At 39.0% G+C, this 23,034-nt stretch overlaps 2 protein-coding genes across 2 annotated transcripts in view; both read left to right on the plus strand.

Moving 5' to 3' along the window:
* The first annotated feature begins 359 nt into the window (after positions 1-359).
* LOC117827586 (zinc transporter 8-like) lies at positions 360-8,452 on the plus strand. The gene is made up of 9 exons (XM_034704184.1): positions 360-817; positions 2,398-2,558; positions 2,841-2,987; positions 4,374-4,527; positions 4,651-4,865; positions 4,987-5,099; positions 5,580-5,685; positions 5,767-5,901; positions 7,822-8,452. The coding sequence occupies exons 1-9, from the start codon at positions 741-743 to the stop codon at positions 7,965-7,967; spliced, it is 1,254 nt and encodes a 417-aa protein (XP_034560075.1). The 5' UTR covers positions 360-740; the 3' UTR covers positions 7,968-8,452.
* A 3,783-nt stretch (positions 8,453-12,235) lies between these two features.
* Positions 12,236-23,034, plus strand: part of med30 (mediator complex subunit 30) — a 55,328-nt gene continuing 44,529 nt past the window's right edge. Inside the window, exons 1-3 of the mRNA XM_034704868.1 lie at positions 12,236-12,342; positions 12,889-13,197; positions 17,374-17,532. Coding sequence (XP_034560759.1) covers positions 12,985-13,197; positions 17,374-17,532 — 372 coding nt within the window. The 5' untranslated portion in view covers positions 12,236-12,342; positions 12,889-12,984. The remainder of the gene's footprint in view (positions 12,343-12,888; positions 13,198-17,373; positions 17,533-23,034) is intronic.

The raw sequence follows: 23,034 nt of genomic DNA on the forward strand, positions 1-23,034 counted from the left end.
AATGACTGCGCATTAAAACAAAATTTTTAACCTTAAATCTTTGTCCTTTCTGTAGACCTGGCAGCTGCTGTAGTCGAGTTAACTTAAATCAGCCAATATATACAATAAAAAACACAAGGACTTAACAGTTTATATATACATATATATCTATCAACTGATTCTTCAACAAATTTTCTTAAATGAAGTGTTTCAAAATAAAAAGAACATGTGCAATAAATTTGTAATCTATAATCACCTTGTAATGTGGGTCAAGGAAGTGGGCAGACCTGAACAACAAGCCCCGCCCACCTGCTGATATCGACCGAGTATCTGCTGAACATGCATATTTTTCTGAGGTTGATTTATCTTCAGCTATTTGGTCTATACAAAACAATTAAAAGATGAAACTGACAAGTCTGTTGAGTGGCTCGACAGCCGCTTTTCCCATTTTGCTTAGTGTTATACATTAAGGTCACAACCTCAGGCAGGTCACATGCTTTCGGGGGCTGCATGTGGTCATGCATATGCATGCTGCATGGTTGGGTCATATACAGTAATTAGCTGTTTCCCTTTTGGGCTGTTTAACAGAAAGCTCAACAGTTGTTTATAAAGCAGAATCAACAAGGCGAGGAGAGGATCACAAGACAGAAAGTACTGGAGAAACTCAACTGTAGTTTTCTCAGAAAGGCTGTATAGTTACACTTTCAGAATTTTGGAGTAGTTTTACTCCTCCCAGGGCAGTTTTTGAAAACTTGAGGAATATGTCAGTCACGTCCAAAAACAGAGACTCAGAGGGACTTGGGCCAGTGTTGGACATGAAAGAGACAAATGTGGAAGGGTAAGTTTTTATTTTTTTGTCTGAGGTATACATATGTCCTGTCAAATCTACTCTTATTTTAGGAGTCAGTTACTCACTCGTTTGTCTAAAGTTTTCAGTTTTGTCAGATCTTAGTAAAATATCCATCATGCCAGTTGTGCTGTGGGCTGTGTTTGTGCTCATACTGTATCAGTTACAAACAGGTTTTTCCAGATGAAACTGTTCTGGGATCTGCTGGGTTTTACTTATTCGACTGGCTTTCTATGAATCAGAAAGAATACTTGATCTTACTCTATAGATGGGTCAATGTGGATTCACTGCTGTAATAAACACGTTTACTCTCAATTCTGGATCTCGTATCCCACTGAATACTCAAATATTGTTTGTGCATGTACTACTTTTTGTACGTTGTAAAGGTTAGAAATACCGGCAGGGCAGTTTAGTTGTCCCAACTGACCTACTTACCTACTCACCAGCTTGCTTATTTATTTGCTATTTTCAATACTTTAATGATGCTGCCTCTGATTCTGATCCCTAAACAAACTTCTTTGAACAGCCTGGTCTCTCCAGTTGAGGATCTGCTTATTTGTTTGGTTTTAAATTGTTGTAAACTTAACATCTTTTGTTTTTGAACACTTGATTGCACAAACCAAATGATTTGTAGATGACACTTTTGGAACTGTCACTAACATGAACGTCTTTGTAGATTTGTAACGACCAAACTGTGGCACGTAAAACTGTATTTAAAAAATAAGAACCCTTCATTGAACATTACACTATACTTCAAGAAAAAAACAAAACCATAGCACAGTTTTAAGAATTTTATGTAAACAAGCTTAAGGGTCGAGGTAGGGAGGGATTGACAGGATTGACAGGGTTGAGGTAGGACAGAATGTGGAGGGGTTGAGATAAGGAGGGATGAGTAGGGGTTAAGGTAAGGAGGGATAAGTTGGGGTTGAGATAAGGAGGGATGGGTATGGGTTGAGATAAGGAGGGAAGAGAAGGGAGCAAGGTAAGGTGGCATGACTAGGGGTTGAGGTAAGGAGGGATGAGTAGGGGTTGAGGTAACGAGGGATGTGTAGGGGTTGAGGTAACGAGGGATGTGTAGGGGTTGTAGTAAGGTGGAATGAGTCCCTACTCATCCCACTAAGGTATGGAGTGATGAAAAGGGGTCATGGTAAGGAGGGATTATAAAGGGTTGAGGTAAGGAGGGATGATAAGGGGGTCACAGTAAAGAGGGATGAGTAGAGGTTCAAGGTAAGGAGGAATGATAAAGGGTTGAGGTAGGGCGGGATTAGCAGGGGTCTGGAAAGGATGGATGAGTAATGTTTGAGGTAAGGAGGCATGAGTAGGGGACAAGGTACAAAGGGATAAGAAGGGGTCGAGGTAAGGAGCGATAATTAGGGGTTGAGGCGGGGTCCTGTTCCTGACTTAATTTCTGGAACTTTTCTTTAGTCCTTTAAGTGTTTTTGAACCCCAGTTTTTCAGCAATAGAAAATTCACAGGTTAATAAATTCATGTTAATGCATTCTAATGAATCATAAAAGAGTATTATCTTCTGTCACATGGTTGCATTTACTCAAATCGTAATGCATCTCCAGGAACTGTGTCACAGAGGAATTGAAGATAGCTGCTGGCATCAAGCATTGCCATGACAACAACCATGCACAGCAGGACCGTGAGCAAGAGAAGAAAGTTGTCAGGGAGAGGTTGTATTTGGTCTCAGTCGTCTGCCTGGTTTTTGTGATTGGTGAAATCATTGGTGAGTCAGTCTGTTAAAATCATTTTCTCTATTTCTTCTAACAAATACATACCTTATCATTTGCTGTTGGCCTTGTCATATATTATACTCCCCCTCCTCCTCCTCTTCCTCCTCCACCTCCCATCTCTTCACCCTTCAGATTTAGTATATACATGCAGGTACTTTGTTTATGAATTACGATTCCCCACACATTACAGTCAGGTCAGGTACATTTTAGCTCTAAAGCAGTGTAATATTAATGTTCAGTTATTACTTCTGTAAACTGTTTATCTCTATCTGCAGGGGGGTATTTTGCCGGCAGTCTTGCGGTGATGACAGATGCTGCTCACCTGCTGGTAGACCTCACCAGCATCATCATCAGCCTGATATCCCTCTGGCTCTCCACCAGACCTGCCACACACAAGCTCAGCTATGGCTGGCATCGTGCAGGTCCAGTGTCAGCAACATTTATTTATCATTAGCTGCTCTCAGAGTTTTAAGCTTCCTGACTTTGATTTCAACAAAATGTAACATTGTGGTGTTCATTTTGGCAGACACTTGAGATTTAGTGTTGGTCTTTAGATAAACATGTCTGTTAGTCTGAGTATCATTTGAGTCTATTTTGCCCTTTGTAGTTTTTGTCTGGACACTAACTGTACCAATGGTGACAGGCACACTGGACAGACATTCAGTTCACTGCACTCTGAACTCCAAACCTCATCTTTGATAATAAAGAGTTGATCAAAAGTGTGACATTTGTTATCAAATTCCAGAATTAAACTGACGTCATCCTGGTTGCTGATTGTGGCTTTATTTGTCACTGACATATACATAGAAAAAAAAACAATAATTAAAATGTGAAGGATTCATTACGGCAGTGAGGATTTGTACCCACAGCATAGTTGTTGCTGATAAAGGACTAAGTTGTAGGGGACGTGACGTGACGTAACTTGACGTGATGTGACGTGATGTGATGTGATGGGACGCGGCGTAATGTGACGTAACTTGACGTGATGTGACGTGATGTGACGTGATGTGACGTGATGGGACGTGGCGTAATGTGACGTAACTTGACGTGATGTGACGTGATGTGACGTAACTTGACGTGATGTGACGTGGCGTAATGTGACGTAACTTGATGTGGCGTGATGTGACATAACTTGATGTGACGTAACTTGACGTGACGTTACTTGACGCAACGTGACGTAACTTAACGTCACGTGATGTGATGTAACGTGATGTGACGTGGCGTAATGTGATGTAAACTGATGTAACGTGACGTAACATGACGTGACGTAACGTGATACGTCACATTATATTATGTTACGTTGTGACTTGTTACATTATGTTAAGTTATGTTACATCACTCTGAACCGTCACATTAGAAAAAACTTCACCCCCTGTACAGTGTGTGCTGATAGAGAAATTAGCTACGTAGACCCAAGCGATTATTTGAACCAGGCTGCAAACATGTTTATTAATGCTGCAAAGATCGTTTTTTTTTTTGAATTGGTGTGTATGTGGTTTCCAGTATTTCTGCAGCCAGCCTCAAGCGGATTTTCAATGAATTGGAGTTTCTAACACTTCTGCATGGGCTTCATATTTTGAGACCGGAGGTTTCCGCTTGGTTGCGTCACTTCTTGTTGTGTTAGGTTATGTCATGTCACGATACATTATGTTTTTATACGTTATGTTGCCATATGATATTTTACCAAACGACACAATGAGTTGACTAGATCATCTTCACGTTGATATTTGAACACTGGTCCTCTGGTTCTAAAGTATTTTTCCTGAATTATATTCCTCCTCACATTCGTCATCTTATCAAACATACAGAGATCCTGGGTGCGCTGCTGTCAGTTATCACCATCTGGCTGGTGACTGGATTGTTGGTTTATCTGGCTGTGCTTCGTCTCATCAGTGATGACTACACCATCAATGGCTCTATCATGCTCATTACCTCTGCTTGTGCTGTGATCGCTAATATAATGTAAGTAGAAATGTCACTCATTCCCATGTCATGGATTCTTGAAGAATTTTGTGTTGTGCTGGCAAAACCACTTGTATGTCAGAGTTGATTTCTTTAACACTTTTGAAATATTTACCATAACAGCATGGCTGTCATTCTTCACCAGTCTGGCAGTGGCCATAGTCATGGAGGTCTCAGCTCACACAGTCATGGGGGCCCCGGCTCACACAGTCACGGGGGCCCCGGCTCAGACAGTCATGGCTACAGTCGCAAGGAAGGAAAGGAGCATATGGAAATCTCAACTGATGCTGATTTCAATAATGACCAGCAACATTTGTGGCAAAACAGCGCTGCTAAAGGTATGCTCCTTGCACACAAATACAAGTTAAGCACCTAATTCACTAACCCTCACCCTGGAAACCAGAATACTTCACCCTCCCTTACCCTAACTCTGGATCATACTGAACTACTTTCTTTAAGGACAAAGGACTCAGCAGGCCAATGCTAGTATGCGAGCTGCCTTCGTCCATGTGCTGGGAGATCTTCTCCAGAGCATCTCTGTTTTAATCAGTGCCATCATTATATTTTTCAAGGTAAGGAGCTTCTTCCAGTGTGCACAAAGTGTGCAATGTTGTGCAGAGCGAAGCTTAAAGTTATGAGGGGAGGTGACAAGTATGGAGAAGATGTGAAATAGGTACAGTATAGTACAGTATCTCTCAACAGGTTGGACATTTTTCCGAAGGCGTTCGAAGCATTTACAATTTAGTCCAGTTACTGTTTTACTTAATGTTGCACTTTGTATGCTGGTACAACAAGTTCAGACAGCAGTACAGGAAATCTACTGCAAAGGACAGACTGTTGTAAAGGTGATCAAAACGGATTAACCATATTATTTCAACTGTGCTATTTTGCAGATTATATGTCAGTTCTGCCCAGCAAAGAAAAAATGTAACCTATCTATTTATTTATTGCACATATAAAAAACCTAAGAAATATAGACGTTTTATAAGGCCTTTGAAGCTTTGGCCTGTTTATGAAATTAGTTGAACCTCTGTTCAATTTGTTTATTTCAGCCTGAATACAAAATAGCTGATCCCATCTGCACCTTCCTGTTTGCCATCTTTGTTTTATGCACATCCTTCAACATCACGGGGGATATTCTCGTTGTCTTGATGGAAGGTAAAAACATTAAATATGAGTCACAGTTTTGTTCGGTATTTAGGCTCAGTGTTCAATGCTCCTTTCTCTCTGTGTTTTCAGGTACTCCTGCTGGTGTGAAGTACAGTGAGGTGCAGGATCATCTTCTATCAGTGAAGGGGGTTACATCTGTCCACAACCTTCACATCTGGGCTCTCACCATGAACCAGGCTGTACTGTCTGGTCATGTAGCTATAGGTAAGAGGAAGCTGTCTCCAAGAGGAAGCTGTCTCCACATATTTATGACTCCTTTATTATGTTTTAAGAAAATACTGTTCATGAGTTTTAACTCTCCACTTCTTAAAACTCTGCACTGGCTCCCTGTTTCTTTTAGAATTTAATTTAATTTAAAGATCTTTTACTTGGTTTTAAAGCTCTACACAGCCTTGCTCCTCCTTACATTACAGATCATCTTTCATATTATGTTCCTGTCAGGTCACCTAGGTCCTTGAATGCATCTCTTTTAAATGTGCCCCAAACAAAGAAAGATACATTTCTGTTTTTATGCACCAAAACTGTGGAACTCTAAATAAAGTTGAGTCGAGTTTGTGAATGCTAAATCTGATGGGGAAACTTCAGATCTAACACACACATCCACTTAGACTTACAGTTGAGCAGAATTTGATGGGTGATTGGTCAGAATACTGCCAAAAATACACAATATTGTAATTTATTTATTTTTTTAATTAGAAAGAAGCAGAAAAAATAGAGCATTTAGTTAAGTAATGAATAATATATGGTTAGCAGGTGCTTATTTGAAATAGAATCCCAACAGGGTGAGATAAGATCCCAAAGCGAAGCTGTCTACCAATTTAAGATACAAACATGTTGGCAAAAAGCCTTGAATAACCTTGCTCGTTACTAGGATTGCTGGACAGGATCCAATATGAAAATGTCTGTGTTGTTAACCCTGCCGCATTCTAACCGAAACTAGCATTTCAGCCATATTGTTTGCCAATATAATGCAACGTAAACTAATGGTTTTACCTCACCTTACGGTCTATGGTGTTAACAAGCAGGAGCAAAATGTGCCAGAACTCTTTTCAGAAGATTGATCTGACAAGACATCAGTTTGCCTCTTTTGTTGCTCATGTTAATGAAAGTTAATAAACGTTGAGAGGTTGTCAAGGGGTTTTGACCATAGATTGTATAAATAATGGACGTAGTATCCGTGACGTCACCCATCTATTCCTGAGCGCTGTTTTGAAGCTGATCGACGGCGGGAGTCATATTGGAAATGTGGAACTCAACCAGACATATTGTGACGTAAAGAGGCAGGGTTTGAGCCTCCTAGCCAACAGCTATGTGTTCCCGACCGGGAGTCAAGTCAGCCATGTCCTTTTTTGGGCAAAAACTTGGAATCTTAATATCTTCTGAACTGTCGCATTAGAAAATATTTCAGCCCCCGTACAGTGTGTGCCGATAGAGAAATTAGCTACGTAGACCCAAGACGTTTTTTTAACCAGGCTGTAAACATGTTTATTAATGCTGCAAAGATCGTCTTTTTTGAATTGGTGAGTATGTGATTTCCGGTGTTTCTGCAGCCAGCCTCAAGTGGATTCTCGATGAATTACAGTTTCTAACACTTCTGCATGGGCTTCATAATTTGAGACTGGAGGTTGCCACTTGGTTTTGACCAATCAGAATCAAGCGTCTTAAACAACCGGAAGATCAGCAAGAAAGCTGGGTAACAATGTAAGCTAAATGATAATGATCTTTCAAACTTTAATGGAAGCATTCAGTTTTAAGTAAGGTTAAGTCTCACAGCTGAAAACATGCAGCTGAAATCGAGTCAAGTTGATGTTTCCTCAGGCAACAATTTAGATTTTGTTTTTGAAGATTAAAGATTAGAAGATATCTACTCATTTTTAATCTATCTTACAATTCTACTTTCGAGTGTGAAATAAGCACGTTAAATAAACAGTCTGTGAATGAGCAATACAACCTCAAGGGGCTCCTAGCATGCCTTTGGATATTTGTCTTCTTTGTGGAAACTTTGCTCGCTGAAGGGAGGGAGTGCGGGGCTTTTAAGGCACATGATAAATATTCAGCATAAAAACAAAAGGTGACTAACATGTGTTTATTTCCTTTTCCTTTGCCTCCCTCTCTCCTCCACAGATGAGTCAGTGGATCCTCAGTCTGTCCAGAGAGAGATAACACAGGCTTGTTTCTCCTCCTACAACTTCCACAGTGTTACGATTCAAATGGAGAGACAGTCCGACCAGAAGCCTGGGTGTCAACTGTGCAAGGACACAAAGATGTAGAAACCTGTAAAATATGACAGAGCTCTGTTTTAGCTTCACAATGTCTTCTTATAGTAGTATTTAATTATTATGCACTGCTCAAAGGACACTAAGGTCTTCAATTTGGCTACAACAGAAAAGCCAAAGTTTCATGGCAGATGCATATGTTTTTTTTTATGTATTTTTGGGCTTCTTTGAAATTATTCAGAGAGGATATTACAGTGGATAGAGTAGGAAATTGGAAGGGAGAGTGGAGAACGACATGGAAAAAAGGTCTGAATTAATGGTTTCCTGCTTCGAGAGTTACAGCACATCTCCTCTGATGTCAGCATCGTGCTCTGAGATGGGTCCATAATCTTTAAGGGGGCATATTGATCTGTAAGTTATCTGTAACCCACCTCCTTTATCTCCTATCTGTCTGTATGCTACTTTAATGAACCTTGGTGGCCTTTATGGGGCAGCAGGGACCTGTGACATGTTACTGCCATTAAAGTATTTAAAGCTTATTTCAGTTTGACCTTCTTCCTCTCTGCTGTGTCCTTGTGTAAAAGCTGAGGGTGACTCTGGATGCAGTAGCACAGTAAAGGGCATCTTTAGTAACAACTGACACAAAGCTTAGCAACACTGCTTTTTAAAAATTATTATTGTTAGTAGTAGCAGTTCTAATATTGCTATAATTATAATAATAATAATGAAAATATATAATATTTTTTTCATAATTGTTAATAATGACAATAAATAATGATAATAAATAATTTAGTAAAATAATGAACTACATTTTTATTGAACCCATAATAGTTTTTTGTTATTTATTTTGTTTTATCCAAATGTCCTGTTTTAAATGTATTCTTCAGATTTTTAAGATTTATCATTTTAATCATTTAAAAAAAAAAAGTAAATATTTAAAAATATGATTACAACCCAGGAAATTTTGAATAAAACAAAACAAATAAATAATAAAAACATTGTGAATCCCTGTATTATTATTATTATTATTATTATTGTATTTGTATTTGTATTATTTTATTTTTTTAATTATTTTTTGTTTTTAAAGTATATATATATATATATATATATATATATATATATATATATATATTTAAAATACCTTTTTTTAAAGCACATTTCATAGTAAAATATATCGATCTCCTTTATGATAAAAATAAATACTAGCATTTTTTTTTTCTTACCAATTTAATTTTAATCAAAACACATGGCACATATAGTTTTTGATTCTCTTTAAGCAGCTGTGAAGTGTTTCGTAGACCCTCTACCTGTTTTGTGGACTTGTCTCTTAGTTGAAAATATTCAGGCTGTCTTGTCCAGCATTATAAACACAATTTTCTGTCTCAACTCAATTCTGACATAGTCAAGTCACATAACTCATTGCCTAAAACATAGATAAAAAAATAAATAAATTCAGTGATGACTTTAAATATTAGCTAGAAGACGGCCAGTCTGGTAAAACACATTGTGAAATGAACAAACTGACTGTACACTGCAGGACTCAGATGTCCTGCAAAACGTGTCCACATCAGAAGTAAATGATAACACATGAGACGCTGTAGACTGCCCTTGATACCATCACATTGTACAGTTAAGTGAATAAAGTCTGATGTCTAGTCTAAATACTTCTCAAACACTTTTACTTTTCATGAAATGTCAGGTAAAGAAACACTTATTGCCATATTCTTACATGTACACGTGTACACCTACATGCTGACACCTTCCCCTGTAAGCTCTGTTTCCAACACCTTCAGCTATTCTAATCTCCCTCTTCTGTTCAGAGACATCCAGAGGTGAAGTTTTCTGTGTGCATGATGCCCTCAGAGGAGATCAGTGTACTCCCTCCTGTCTTCATCTTAACATATAAACCTGAAGGGAAGGGATCAGTGTGTTTTAATTAAAACACAAGTGTTGCACAAGGTGGCTGGATAATCCTTTTTAGTCCTGATATCCCCTCAGCTAATGATTGTTATTGCACCGTTTGCATTTCCTCACAAAGGGTGTTCCTTCTCTCTATGTCCTTTTCGTAAGCTTCTTGATACTATTTACTTCCTCCTAGGTTTTATCTTCACTCTCTCTCTGTTTTTTCATTCATAACTACATCCCCCTGTTTCTCTCTGTATCCACAGCTCAAGGTTCAAGGACCTACAGGTTTGAAGATGATGCATCCACCTGCAATTTCAAGGACATCTCTGTAGCCTGTTCAGTTATTTATTCGAGTCTTCTTCTGGCTGGTCTCTCACGACACGATTTTTGACCGCACTGTCTGAATAAAGTTGAGCAAAAGGAAAACAATGAGACATTTGACTTTTGCTGAGGCATTATCCTTCGATTGATAAGGGTAGCTTTTGGATTTACAACACAATATTGTCTCAATAAAGTTTACGTGAACATAAAATTTCATTTAAATTCAAAATATTTGTCACCAGCTTGCCTTTATGTGATCAATACACTGTTGTTTTTTTTTCTTACTCTGATCAGTGATGATAGATGATCTTGCATGTAACTAAAGGCCTGAAGACAGCTAGCTTAGAACTTTAGTTTGTGTTTCATTCTTTTATAAAATGTCACATTTTGCAATAAAGCTCCCAAAGCAATCTTCCTTCACTACCAGCCCCCACCAAATCACCATCTTTACTTTCTCCTCCCAATTAAGCAACCGAGGAAGACATGCTGGTTGGTTATTGAGAAACTCATATCCACATGGCATGCCTCAGTTGGTCTGGCGCTGTGGCAGATGGGGATTGTAAGAATAACACTCATTCATTGTGACAAGCAAACCAGCACTCTGTCTGCAATTAAGAAGTTATGGGCTGCAAAGAGAACTTTCATATAAGCATTGCATGTTCTAGACAGGGAGTTTTTAGAGAAAGATAATGAGTTAAAATAAAATATTACATCCGGTTATTATTACTCAAATTTTGTTTCAAATAAAGGAAATTGAAATCCAGGCCGTAACCCCAAATTTGAATGAATAATGTAAATTAAGTAATAGGAATCCTAATCTACTTTTTCAGCCCCACTCAAGCCTGAAGGCAAAGCCTTTCATTTTTCAATAAAGCTCCCGTTTCCAGTCTCTGTAAGTCCCTTCTGTATTTCTGCTGCATGGCAGAGCACATGCTGAGGAAGCAGTCCCGCAGAGCCTTCTGTATATGTCTGACACCTCTTCTTTCAAATTAATTTGAATTCTGATGGCCCTCAAAATAATCCAAGCACAGCTGTACTCTATAAGTAATGGATGGATGGCCACATTGAAGGATTTGATTAAACATGGAGTAGACAACATAACCCATTTAGAGGATGAATAGGAAATATGCTTACTAAAAAAGTTATGATATAATGACCCATGAGAAGCAATGATGTGGTTTAAATTAGCCTGAGGGCTGATGAACTCTGACGTGTATGAGTTGAATGATTTATAAGAGTACACCAGCACACGGCGCTGTTACTCCAAGTAGCCCTAACGAATTTGCAGTGCGCCTTACATTACCGTAATGTTGACAGTATTTGAAAAAAAAAAATGGTTAGGGGCTTCAATTTGACGGACAAAATTTTAAACCCATCAAATAAGTTAAAATATGACATATGATGTTATATATCTATAACATCAATATCTTTCAAATATGTGTTTTATTTTGTATAAAATACAACGTGAAGAGAATATCCCTGATCACTTCAAGTCTTACTTCAAATTAAATTCACAGGTCCACTCTTACTCAACTCATCAAACTTTATTTCTTCATCCTCCTAAATGTTTTACCTGTAGAAGTCAATTCTCAATACGTTTCAGGGGCAGCAAATTCTGGAATATTTATTCCAATGTGGCAAAAAAAAACTCTCTAATTCTTTTTAAAATGTTATAAAGGATGCTTGAAAAAACTTTTAACCACTGTTACTTAATTATACTCATCATGCTCAACCACATATTCATAAACAGGTGTCCATACACATCATATTAATATTTTGTACTTCTGAAATCTGTTGATGTAATAAGTGTATTTATGTTAAGTGTTAATTTTGTATATTCTTATGTTATTTTATTTTTAATATCAACTATAATCTTTTTGTCTATTTAGAATATTCTAATTAATTTTTGATATTAGAACACTATTTGGGTGTAGGCTTCAAATAAGCTCTCTGAGTTTTCTTCCCCTTCCTGCACAGTAGACTATATTATTTATTTTTGCTCTTTATTTGTGTGTATTTTCTTTTAATTGTGCAAATAAATAAACATTAACATAAAACATGTGGCGCGTCTACACTGTCATTTACCACCACCACCAGTCGGGATGTCAAGTCCAAATCTCGCGATAGTTGCAGAAGCTGAGATTCTAGGAGGAGAGCAGGAAACTTGATATGTCAACAAAACAGATACATTATCACCACACAGGTAACATTTAACTTTGTCTTATGGAGTTTTGAATGATTATGAACACTCACTGTGATGTTAAGCTTCACTCAGGTCCGGATTAACACAAGGACACAGTGAAATAATGAACCGAGAGAGTCGTGTGCTGTGACTGTCCACCTAGCTTTGGTGACAGCAGCCACTCCACTTTAACATGTGTGTTAATTACACCGTTATCTGACTCTCAGGTGTGATATTTGAAGTTAGGAAGCATCTTTAAGACTTGTACTGATGTCAAGGCAAGTTAAACTAATCAGAAATCTCCACTCACAACTTATATGATGATCTCCCACAACGATAGCTCAGAGACTTTTATCTGTGTTGAGTCTTTGTTGGTTTCTGTTTATTTGTGTCAGCCATGGAGCTTTTACTTCACTTTGCTGAATATTTACAGCTTATAAATATTGTTAAACTTAAATGAATATTCTACTGACGCTTCAAGGTGATGTATTCACACATTAAAATGACTTCAACTCATTTAACTTCTCTTTCTCTTTTTCTTTCCACCCCTGTAAACACTTCATAAAGGCATGTAAAAGGTGTGCCAGTGTGGATTAGCCTGACAGGTTACTTCACCTGGACCTAGACCTCCATCATCCACCAGCATCCTTACCTGCTGTCTCCATGACAACCCCTCCGCTTGTCTCACCTTTCGGCGGGCAGCCTCCACCGCCGCCGCAGCAGCAGCAGCAACAGCAACAGCAACAGCAGCAACAGCAGCAAGCCCAGGCGGCGCGTGATGTCAACACAGCCTCGCTATGCCGCATCGGCCAGGAGACAGTCCAGGACATTGTGCTCAGGACTATGGAGATCTTCCAGCTCCTCAGGAACATGCAGGTTTGTCTCACTATGTCTGTCTATGTTTTTTAGTATGACCCAGCCCCGGATCTAACATATGGGCAATATGGGCACGTGCCCAGGGGCCCTGAGCATGTAAGGGCCCTCTGCAATGGGAGTGGGGGACAAAAAGGTGCATATCCATCCTATCAGATGGCAAAAAAAAGTGATGACTAATTAGCAAACTGCAATGCACTTTATAGGTTGTAATAAATATGCTTCTCATGTAAAGTCCGTAAGAATTTAATTCATTTTACCTGACCCTCTATCAGTTAAGATGTGTGAATGTTAGAGTAAAAGAGGTCGTTGCTGAGCCATAACTGTGCTCAGCAACAGCCATAGCGAACCAATCATGTGTAATTAAAGTTTAAAAAAAAAAGCATCAGAAAGAAGTGCAGGAAAACTCGCCAAGCGACATAAGAGAAAGAGAAAAGAAAAATCTGAGAAAGATGCGGGAGTAATAAAAAATGTCCAGCTTATAGGTAGCTTTTTAAAAAAAGGCGAACAAAGTGTGCGCATGCGGGGTGCAGGAGCCAAAGTGCCCAGGGGCCCCTGGGGGTGCTAATGGTATGACCACATCAATACAAATGATGAAACAGCATCATGAGGTATAAATAAAGCCGGGGAAGGCTTTTCTTTTAAAAATACTTTGATGCATGACTCTGTGATAGTACTGAACATAAAAGGTTGAATCAAAGCAGAGTTGAAAGTTACACAGTGATGCATTTGACTTGTAGTGGTCATGTTAATGTGTACTGATGCGTCCTTAACGAGATCTACCATCCAAATACTCACTAATGCAGTCAGACATTTGTAAATGAAAAGATAGATAGACACAGATAGGTTATTGAAACACTTTGCTTTTCCAGCTGTCAAAACAAATAAGAGGTTTTGCTGGTAACCAGCTGTGCACAGAGCTCTTTGATATACCAGCATAAAAACTGACAAATCCTGAACACAAGTAGTCAGCTGAACACCTTTGAGATTAATGGTGGACACAGGTGAGATCAGAGATTTACCACAGCTGTCTACTTGTATTTGGATCATTGAAATTTATTTTTAAAACAAATGTAGGCATGCTTAGAGATCTATTGAAAGCTGTGGATGTAAGGAATACGATGCACTACTGGGGAAAGAGTGGAGATTAGGTCCTCTTTATTCCAGAACAGTGCTATCCAATCTCTGATGCTAAGCAGCTTCTTAATGTGGTCAGATTGTCAACATCAGAGTGTAAACTGTATAAAAATGTTTTGTCCGCCAAGAAGGGAAAAAGGAAATGATGAGAAATATGCACATTACCCAACTGTGATGTTCCAAGACAAATGTTGTCAGAGTGTCTCTGAAATTAAATCCAACACTCGTAAAACAAAGGCTCAGCTTTCAACATTCACTGTGTTAAAGGGGGAACTAGAGTAATGATAATAATAAGTAAATAATGATAGCTTTATTTCTACAGCACTTTGAAAGACAAAGGGCTTCTTACAAAGTGTTTAACAAGCTGAAGCATATCCAACCTCATGTCTCTAAAACTTTTCAGGAAGTTAAGAAAAACTGTGTTTTTTAAATAATGGGAGTTAGTCACATGTGCTTTCTAATGCCTTTTATTGGCTGAAAATGTATAATGCCCACTGACAGGCACAAATAAGGGTGACCAAAAACATTCATTTTTCAGATAAATAAATAAATAATGAAATATGGAGATACAAGGTTTCTACCTGACAGCAGCGTATAGAAGAACAAAACATAACAACCCAACAGCAAAAAAGCCTCGACTACAATTTAACTTGAACATCAAGGATCCAAACGAACAAAAACCCCCCTCAAAATTCAACCCAACATTTATTTCTTAATATGTCAGTTTGATGCTTGAACCATGAAAAGGGTAAAGCTTCTTATAAACACAAACTCTGTGATCTGGTCCACTTTTTAATGAATTAATTGATTTATGGCTCCTTTTTCAAATGATTATTATTGTTGTTTTTATTATTATTATTATTATTATTATTATTATTATTATTATTATTATTATTATTATTATTACATAAATAATAATAACAATTATAATAAGAATCAATAATAATATGATTATTATTATTATTAGAATGACAAATTTAATAAGAATCCTAATAATAATAATAATAATAATAATAATAATAATAATAATAATAATAATACTGCTACTACTACTACTACTACTACTACTAATAATAATAATAATAATCAATCAATAAATCTTTATTTGTATAGTGCCAAATCACAACAAATGTTATCTCAAGACGCTTATAATAACATAGGAGGTATGGACCACTCTATGTCAAATTATGAACAGGCAGGGTAAAAGACTCAGTCTTACCCCACCTTAATCCATCATGAGCATTGCACCTCGCAGTATTTAGCTAGTTACAGTGGCGAGGACAAACTTCCTTTTAACAGGCAGAAACCTCAGGCAGAACCAGACTCATGTTTGACAGCCATCTGACTCGACCGAGTTTGGCCTTGAAAGAGGGATAGAGGAGAATAAGAGAGAGGTGATAGTAATTATATTATTATTATTATTATTATATTTTTGTGTGTTTGTTTTTACAATATTCCTTTTTCCCTTAGCTGTTTTGTGACTGGTATCCAGTCATATCTAGTGTTGTTTGTTTTTCTCTTCATTTATTATTTCTGTGTTGTCTCTGTTATAGTTGGTCTTTGTTTGTATGGAAAATTCAATAAATACGACGTGACTCAAAAAAAAAGAAATTCAACCCATCATGATGAGAACCCAATAAAAAGAGAACTTGAACGGGGCACCGTGGACATAGTGGTTTAAACACGCACCCCATATACAGAGGCTGTAGTCCCTGTCGCAGCAGTTGCTGGTTCGACTCTCAGTCTTGATTATATCTGACATGCCCCTCCCCCCCCTCTACTCCCTGCATCTCCTGTCTCTCTTCAGCTTTACTATCAATTAAAAGCAAAAAATGTAACTTACAATAAAGAACTGTGACAACATATTTAACCAAACATCATAAGAAACCATGAGAACCTATAAGATCCCAGGCAACACAAGAACCCAACAACATGAACGGAGACAAAAAGGATGAAGGAAGTAAGTTCATTAAAGCAACAAAAAAAGAGGTGAAAGTGATAGTGAGGAACAAGGCCGTGAAAGAAGGATGGGTGAGATAGAAGCAATTAAGAGAAGTAGAAACAGCAACATAGATAAAGCATTTAACTCAACTTTTAGATCTACATTTGTAGTTTCTAAGCCACTGTGTAGTCAATATTAATCATCATGAAACCTAAAGTATAAAATCACATCAGTTCAAGGATGGTGGATTCTTGCTCTTTAAATTCAGCGTATGAGGAGTGTGTTTTTTTTATCAGTATGCTCTGCAATTCACATGACGTTCAGCCTCTGATTGTGTCCTGGTGTCGAGGTCAGCACGAGTTTATCATGGATGTCTGCCGCGCTCCTCTGAGGCGCTCCTCCTGCAACTTGTTAGAACCACAGCCAGAGAGACAGGCCAAACAAACAGGCCTCAGCTGCAGAATGCACAAACAGGATTGCTGTGACTTGTTTTCTTTCTCAGATCACAGCCTGTCTTTATACTCATAAAAATTCTCCATTTATCTTCTCTCCCTCTCCCCCTCCCTTTCTGTCTCTGCTCTGTTTCTTTGTGTCTCTCTTCACTTTACCTGCCCTGGAGGCATGCTTGTTTCATGTAATGTAGGATGTTTATAATCAGACAGCACTGCCCCGGAGGTTTGTCGGTCCTCTCAATTAAAACAAGTCTTGTTACTCTTTAGCACCTTTAGTTGTTGTAAGCCAGAGATGCTGCCTCAGTATGAGAATAAATGATATAAAAACACTGCTGCTGCTGCTGCTCTTAACCTTTTAGTTTTTAAAGTGTGATTTCATTATTTCATCAAGATCTGTTCCGATAATGATGCATGAACTCAAACATGTCAACACACTGAGGTTTAATTAAAGTCAAGTTGCTCTCACTCTGAAGTAGAGATGAAACTCTGTTTTGTTATTAGCGTAAACAATTTGCATCTTCAATATGGCAACAGCAGAGGCTCGTAGCGCTCAGTGCGTGATCACTGCCTGTTGCTTTTTATTAGCATTCGCAAAATGATAGGCTTGTACTTTGCTTAACACAATGTCCCCTCTTTGGTGCTTCTCAGCTGCCTAATGGAGTCACCTACCACCCACAAACCCACCAGGACCGGCTGGGAAAGCTCCAGGAACACCTACGCATGCTTTCTGTGCTGTTCCGAAAGCTGCGACTCGTGTACGACAAATGCAACGAAAACTGTGCCGGGCTTGACTCCATACCTCCAGAGGTGAGATACACTGACACTCACAGGGCAACACAAAGTATTCTTGCAATAATGGGATGGGAAGGCAGTTGTATGTGCAAAAAGTATTCAGGCATCTGACCGTTACACTAACAGGGAGAGTGTAATGACTTTGCATTCATATACCTTAATATGGTCTTAGTCCCCCTGTTGCAGCTCTAACAGCTTCTGCTCCTCTTGAAAGGCTTTCCATGGAGGTTAGAGTGTTTCTATGTGCCCACTCATTCAGTAGAGCATTTATGAGGTCGGGCTCTGATGTTGAAAGAGTAGAATATCCATTCCAGGTCATCCCAAAGGTGCTCCATGAAGTTGAGGTCAGGGCTCTTTTCTTCCACAGCGAACTCATCAAACCATGTCTTTATAGTCCTTGCTTTGTGCACTGGGGCACAGTCATGATGGAATAGAAAAGGGCTTTCCCCAAACTGTTGCCACAAAGTTGGAAGATAAGAGATAAGATAAGATAATCCTTTATTCATCCCACAATGGGGAAATTTAAGTGTTACAGCAGCAAAGTAGACAGTGCAAAACAGTAGAAAGCAAACAAGAGCATATATAGCAATTATTAAAAAGTTATTTGCAATTAAAATTAAAGAAGTAAAAATAAGCATATCTTACAACGTGTATACACAACTAAATATGTAAATTTACAAATATTTATAAAACCACTGACGTGGTGAAAAATGTGCATATACTTGTATCATAGTATAAAACAATGTACAGAACAGAAATAAGAAGATGAGTGGAAAAAACGTATTGCACATGTAAGAAAAGAGGGATGGTTAATTATTGCACGAAGCAATAAAGCATTGCATTGTCCAAAAAGTCTTGGTATGCTGAAGAATTAAGATCACACTCAACTGGAGATTAGGGATGGGAATTTCAAGCTAAAATACTGTTCGATATTCACTGACATCTATTTGGGGATTATTCATAACCGATTTGAGTCTTTAAGTGTGTTTTTGTAGGGTCCAGACTTCTGACAGCGGGTTTGAAAGGTTAAGTAGAGCCAACAGCGACTAACACATTAGTCAGTTAAACAGTAAAAGTTAACACTCCACGGGACACCTTTTCCATTAACGGTCCGTTTGAGGGGCAGTTGCGTCAACCAGCATCGGGATGAGGTGCTGCTGGTAGCGGGCACAGGCAGCGTCTGTCTCGACCATAGACTGTAAAAAATATGGACGTAGGATCCATGACGTCACCCATCTGTTTCTGAAGAGCTGTTTTGAGACCAATCGGCTGCGGCAGCCATATTGCTTCTGTCGAGCCAGTGTGACGTAAAGAGGCGGGCTTTGAGCCTCCTAGCCAACAGCTGCAGTGTTCCCACAGGCAGCTGTGCCTCTCATTGGAAGACTAGTATTCTCAATATCTTCGAAATTACCGAATTAGAAAAAAATTCACCCCCCTCACAGTGAGAGGACATCGAGAAATTAGCTATTCAGACTACACTCATCTTTTGTACCAGGCTGTAAACATGTTTATTAATGCTGCAAAGATCGTCTTTTCCCCATTCATGTATATGTGACTTCCGGTACTTCCGGAGCCAGCCTGAAGCGGATCCTCGATGAACTGCAGCAACACTTCCGCATTGGACTCATATTTTTAGACCGGAGGTTGCCGCTTGGTCTCGACCTTCACGTTGGTGTTCCTGTGACCCCAATACACATGTATTTCCAGCACCTGTCACTCATGTTTTCTTCTTCTTTTCCTATTTTATGAAGTTAGCATTCTTCTTCTTCTGTTACTTAATGCGGTTAGCAAACAGCCAAAGCACTCTGTAGCCACCGTCTGGCGATAATACCGTATTACATCCAGGCACTGGTGAAAACTATGAAAAATTGTACTTAAATTGAGATCGCATTAAGTCTTTGATTTTTAATAAGTGAACGAATATCAAGCGGCAACCTCCGATCTAAAAAATATGAGTCCAATGCGGAAGTGCTAAAAACTGCAGTTCATCGAGGATCCGCTTCAGGCTGGCTCCGGAAGTACTGGAAACCACATACACACCAATTCAAAAAAGCTGATCTTTACAGCAGAAATAAACATATTTACAGTCTAGTACAAAAGACGAGTGTAGTCTGGATAGCTCATTTCTTGATCGGCACACACTGTATGGGGGGAGAATTTTTTTCTAACACTGCATCTTCGAAGATATTGAGATTACGGGTCTTCCAATGAGAGGCACAGCTGACTTGATTGACAGGCGGGAACACTGTAGCTGTTGGCTAGGAGGCTCAAAGCCCGCCTCTTTACGTCACAATCGCTCGACAGCAGCAATATGGCTGCAGCTGCCGATTGGCCTCAAAACAGCGCTTCAGAAACAGATGGGTGATGGATACTACGTCCATATTTTATACAGTCTATGAAGAATATTCAAGCAGTCGAAAATCATAAGGGCCCTGACTGAAACGCATGAATTCAATCATTAACAGGTGTGGCCAAATACTTTTATCTGAATAGTGTGGGTTTGCGGTTATGACTGACAGGTCATTAGTATGAAAACTGGTTATAATTTGAACTAAGTTTTTGAAAAAGGAAGTGAATCCTGAAGTGCAAACACAAGTTTCTCCAGTGTCCACTTGAGATCGTCTGTAAAAGCCATTAGATCCCGTTTTAAAAAGCCCCTCTTTAAAAAATACATTTACTACAGGTTACAATAACCAGTCTCAGTCTCTACATCTCACTTGTTCATACGTGACAACTGTACAAGGACTGAGCAACTAATCTGTTTTGATTACATTAGGCCAAGGGTTATGGATGATTAGGCATAATTAGAGGTGTGGCTGATTTGACTGACAGGTGGAGGCATTGTTGCTGTCTGCCAGGCCGAGAGGCCGTGTGGCCACAATTGCACCTTTTTGCAGGTTTCTAGATAAGTCAAAATGTTGTCAGGCTTCATAACCCCTCTCAAGAAACCAATGGGTTCCGAGTCTTATCTGTCGAGGTCGGTCGAGGCAGATGGCTGTCTTATATGAGTCTAGTTCTTCTCGAGGTTTCTGCCTGTTGAAAGGACATCTTCCCTTGCCGCTGTAACTTGCTAAATGCAGCAAAGTGCTCTGCTCATGGTGGATTAAGATGAGATCAGACTGAGTCTTATCCTGTCTTGATGTTGGGTCTTTGTAAATAATTTAACATAGAGTACGGTCTAGACCTGCTGTGTTTGTAAAAGCATCTTCAGATACCATTTGTTTGGATTTGGCGCTGTGTAAATGAAGATTGATTGATCTGCAGAAACATAGAATCTAAACTTCTTGACTTTAAATGACTTAAATTCATGGACATTACGTTTTAGTCATCAACTACAACAGACAGGCTTTGTTTCTGAGTGTTGCTTTTAAACATACTGGCTATACCATTCAAACAGAAGTTAACATCATAGAGCAGACGTTGCTGATCTTGGAAATATTTTTGCTACAAAACCTCCAATCTACAGTAGTGTATCATGGTGAGATGATGTGTAATACTGTTCTTTTATCTGTGACAGCTTTCATTGAAGTGTTTTCAGGTGTGTCTTACTTCTCACACCTCATGAGATAAAACATAATTAGCCAAATTACACTGTCTGGTACCGTAGTCATGAAAATTAACCTCAACTAGAAGAATCTACGACGTACCACTTAGAGGAGTCAAGCATCAGCCGCTCCACCTGGCTTTTATGCAAATCAGAAATCGCAGAGTTTTCCATTTTGATCTGAAATACAGAGCAGGCAAATGAAAGCTAAACCTGCGCCTGTGGACAACAAGAAAGCTTAGCATGTGAAAGGGTTTTGGAGTATAAATAAGAAGTCATGCAGTGCGGAAAAAGCTTGTGCATGCTTGGTTCTGATTGCAACATTTTAAGGGTTATGACTCTGTAGTGGGTATACAATGTCATTATAAGATAAAAGAAAACATGCATATCTCGTATAGAAGTCTTTGATGATGGCCTGAAAAGGATTGATGTACTGAGACACTAAATAACGACTTACAAACAGTCCAGCAGAACCATAGATGCATCTGATCTCTGCCAGGTGTGTGTGCAGGCATGTCGTTGGAGATCAGCTCCTCTCCCCTCCCACACACTCGCACCCACAGCACTTCATATATTTGAACCTGGCATTGTGTTTACAGTCTGTTGTCTCTTGACACAAACTGTATAATGTCCTCCTAAAATATTAGCCTAATTGGTTCGTAAGATTGCACAATCCTTTCAGTTTGATACACACACACAAATATTAACACCCTCACAGAGCAGCCTGAGCACATGAGCCCATCCAGGCTTCTACTTGATTGAGATAACAAACTAACAAGAGCAGAATCAATAAATGAACCAGACAGTAAACAAGATACAGGCTGAGGAAAACAATAACAAGCAGGTAGAGAACATTGTTACATGTAGTTAGTTGCATTAACAAGACATCATTTATATATTACGCGTTAATAGCAGAGTGACACATTGTCAGATTTTCCTTCAGTTCTGAGTTATATTTGACAGTTACATCAGCTGCTATCGATCAGCTGTGCTTCCTTAACAAACATCAAATGAAGCGATGTCTTCACTCCGGTGCATTAATGGCAAATGGTTTTAAAATTTTATAGCTAGAGTGGGTATTCATCAGAGAAATATTGAATATATAGTCAATCCTTCCGCATCAAAATCAGCTTTTCAGATATACACAATGACATGATTTTAATATATATATTTGGGGCTTGTTTACCCCTTTGTTTTGAGAGAACAGGACAGTAAATAGAGGAGGGAACTGGGAGAGAGAGGGAGAATGACAAGAAGGGAAGCTGCCTGCAGGCTGGAACCGGGCCTGCCTGCTACATTGGTGCCCAACTTCACCATTTGGCCAACCCTGCGCCCTGCAATGACACTCTTACTATCCACAATTGTCAGTTTAGATACCTACAGTGTGGTTCTTTCCAGTACAAATGTAGTCACCTTTGCCATTCATATGCTTTTGATTTAAGATGACCACAATGTAATTTTTGTATCCAGAATATCAACAATAAAATTCTTCGTTGAAAAACTGTCATTAGGTAATCCGAGGGCGGCTGTGGTTCAGAGGGTAGAATTGGTTGTCTATCAATTGGAAGGTTGCCGAATCGATCCCAGTCACAGGCTGAAGTGTCCTCGGGCAAAAGACTGAACCCCAAATTGCTCCTGCTGTTGTTCGGTGGTGTGTTAATGTCTACGAATAAGATTAGCTAACACTGATGGTCCCTTTGCTATGGCAGCCTCTACCATCAGTGAGTGAATGAGTGAATGTGACGAGAAGTATAGAAGTGCTTTAGGTGGTCAGAAAGACTAGAAAAGAGTCCATTTAACTTTTACTCTGGAAAGGTTGGCGGTTTGATTCCAGCAGCCGCAGTCATATGTTTAAGTGTCCTCGGGCACGACATTGAACCCGCAGTTCTCCCCCAAGAGTGGTGTAGCCAGGGGCTTTTGAATGCAAGGGAATGGGGTGGTACTGATGGCACTTTACATAGCATCCTTAACCT

This window comes from Notolabrus celidotus, chromosome 16 (assembly GCF_009762535.1).
Source record: "Notolabrus celidotus isolate fNotCel1 chromosome 16, fNotCel1.pri, whole genome shotgun sequence".
In the NCBI taxonomy this organism is placed as follows: Eukaryota; Metazoa; Chordata; class Actinopteri; order Labriformes; family Labridae; genus Notolabrus; species Notolabrus celidotus.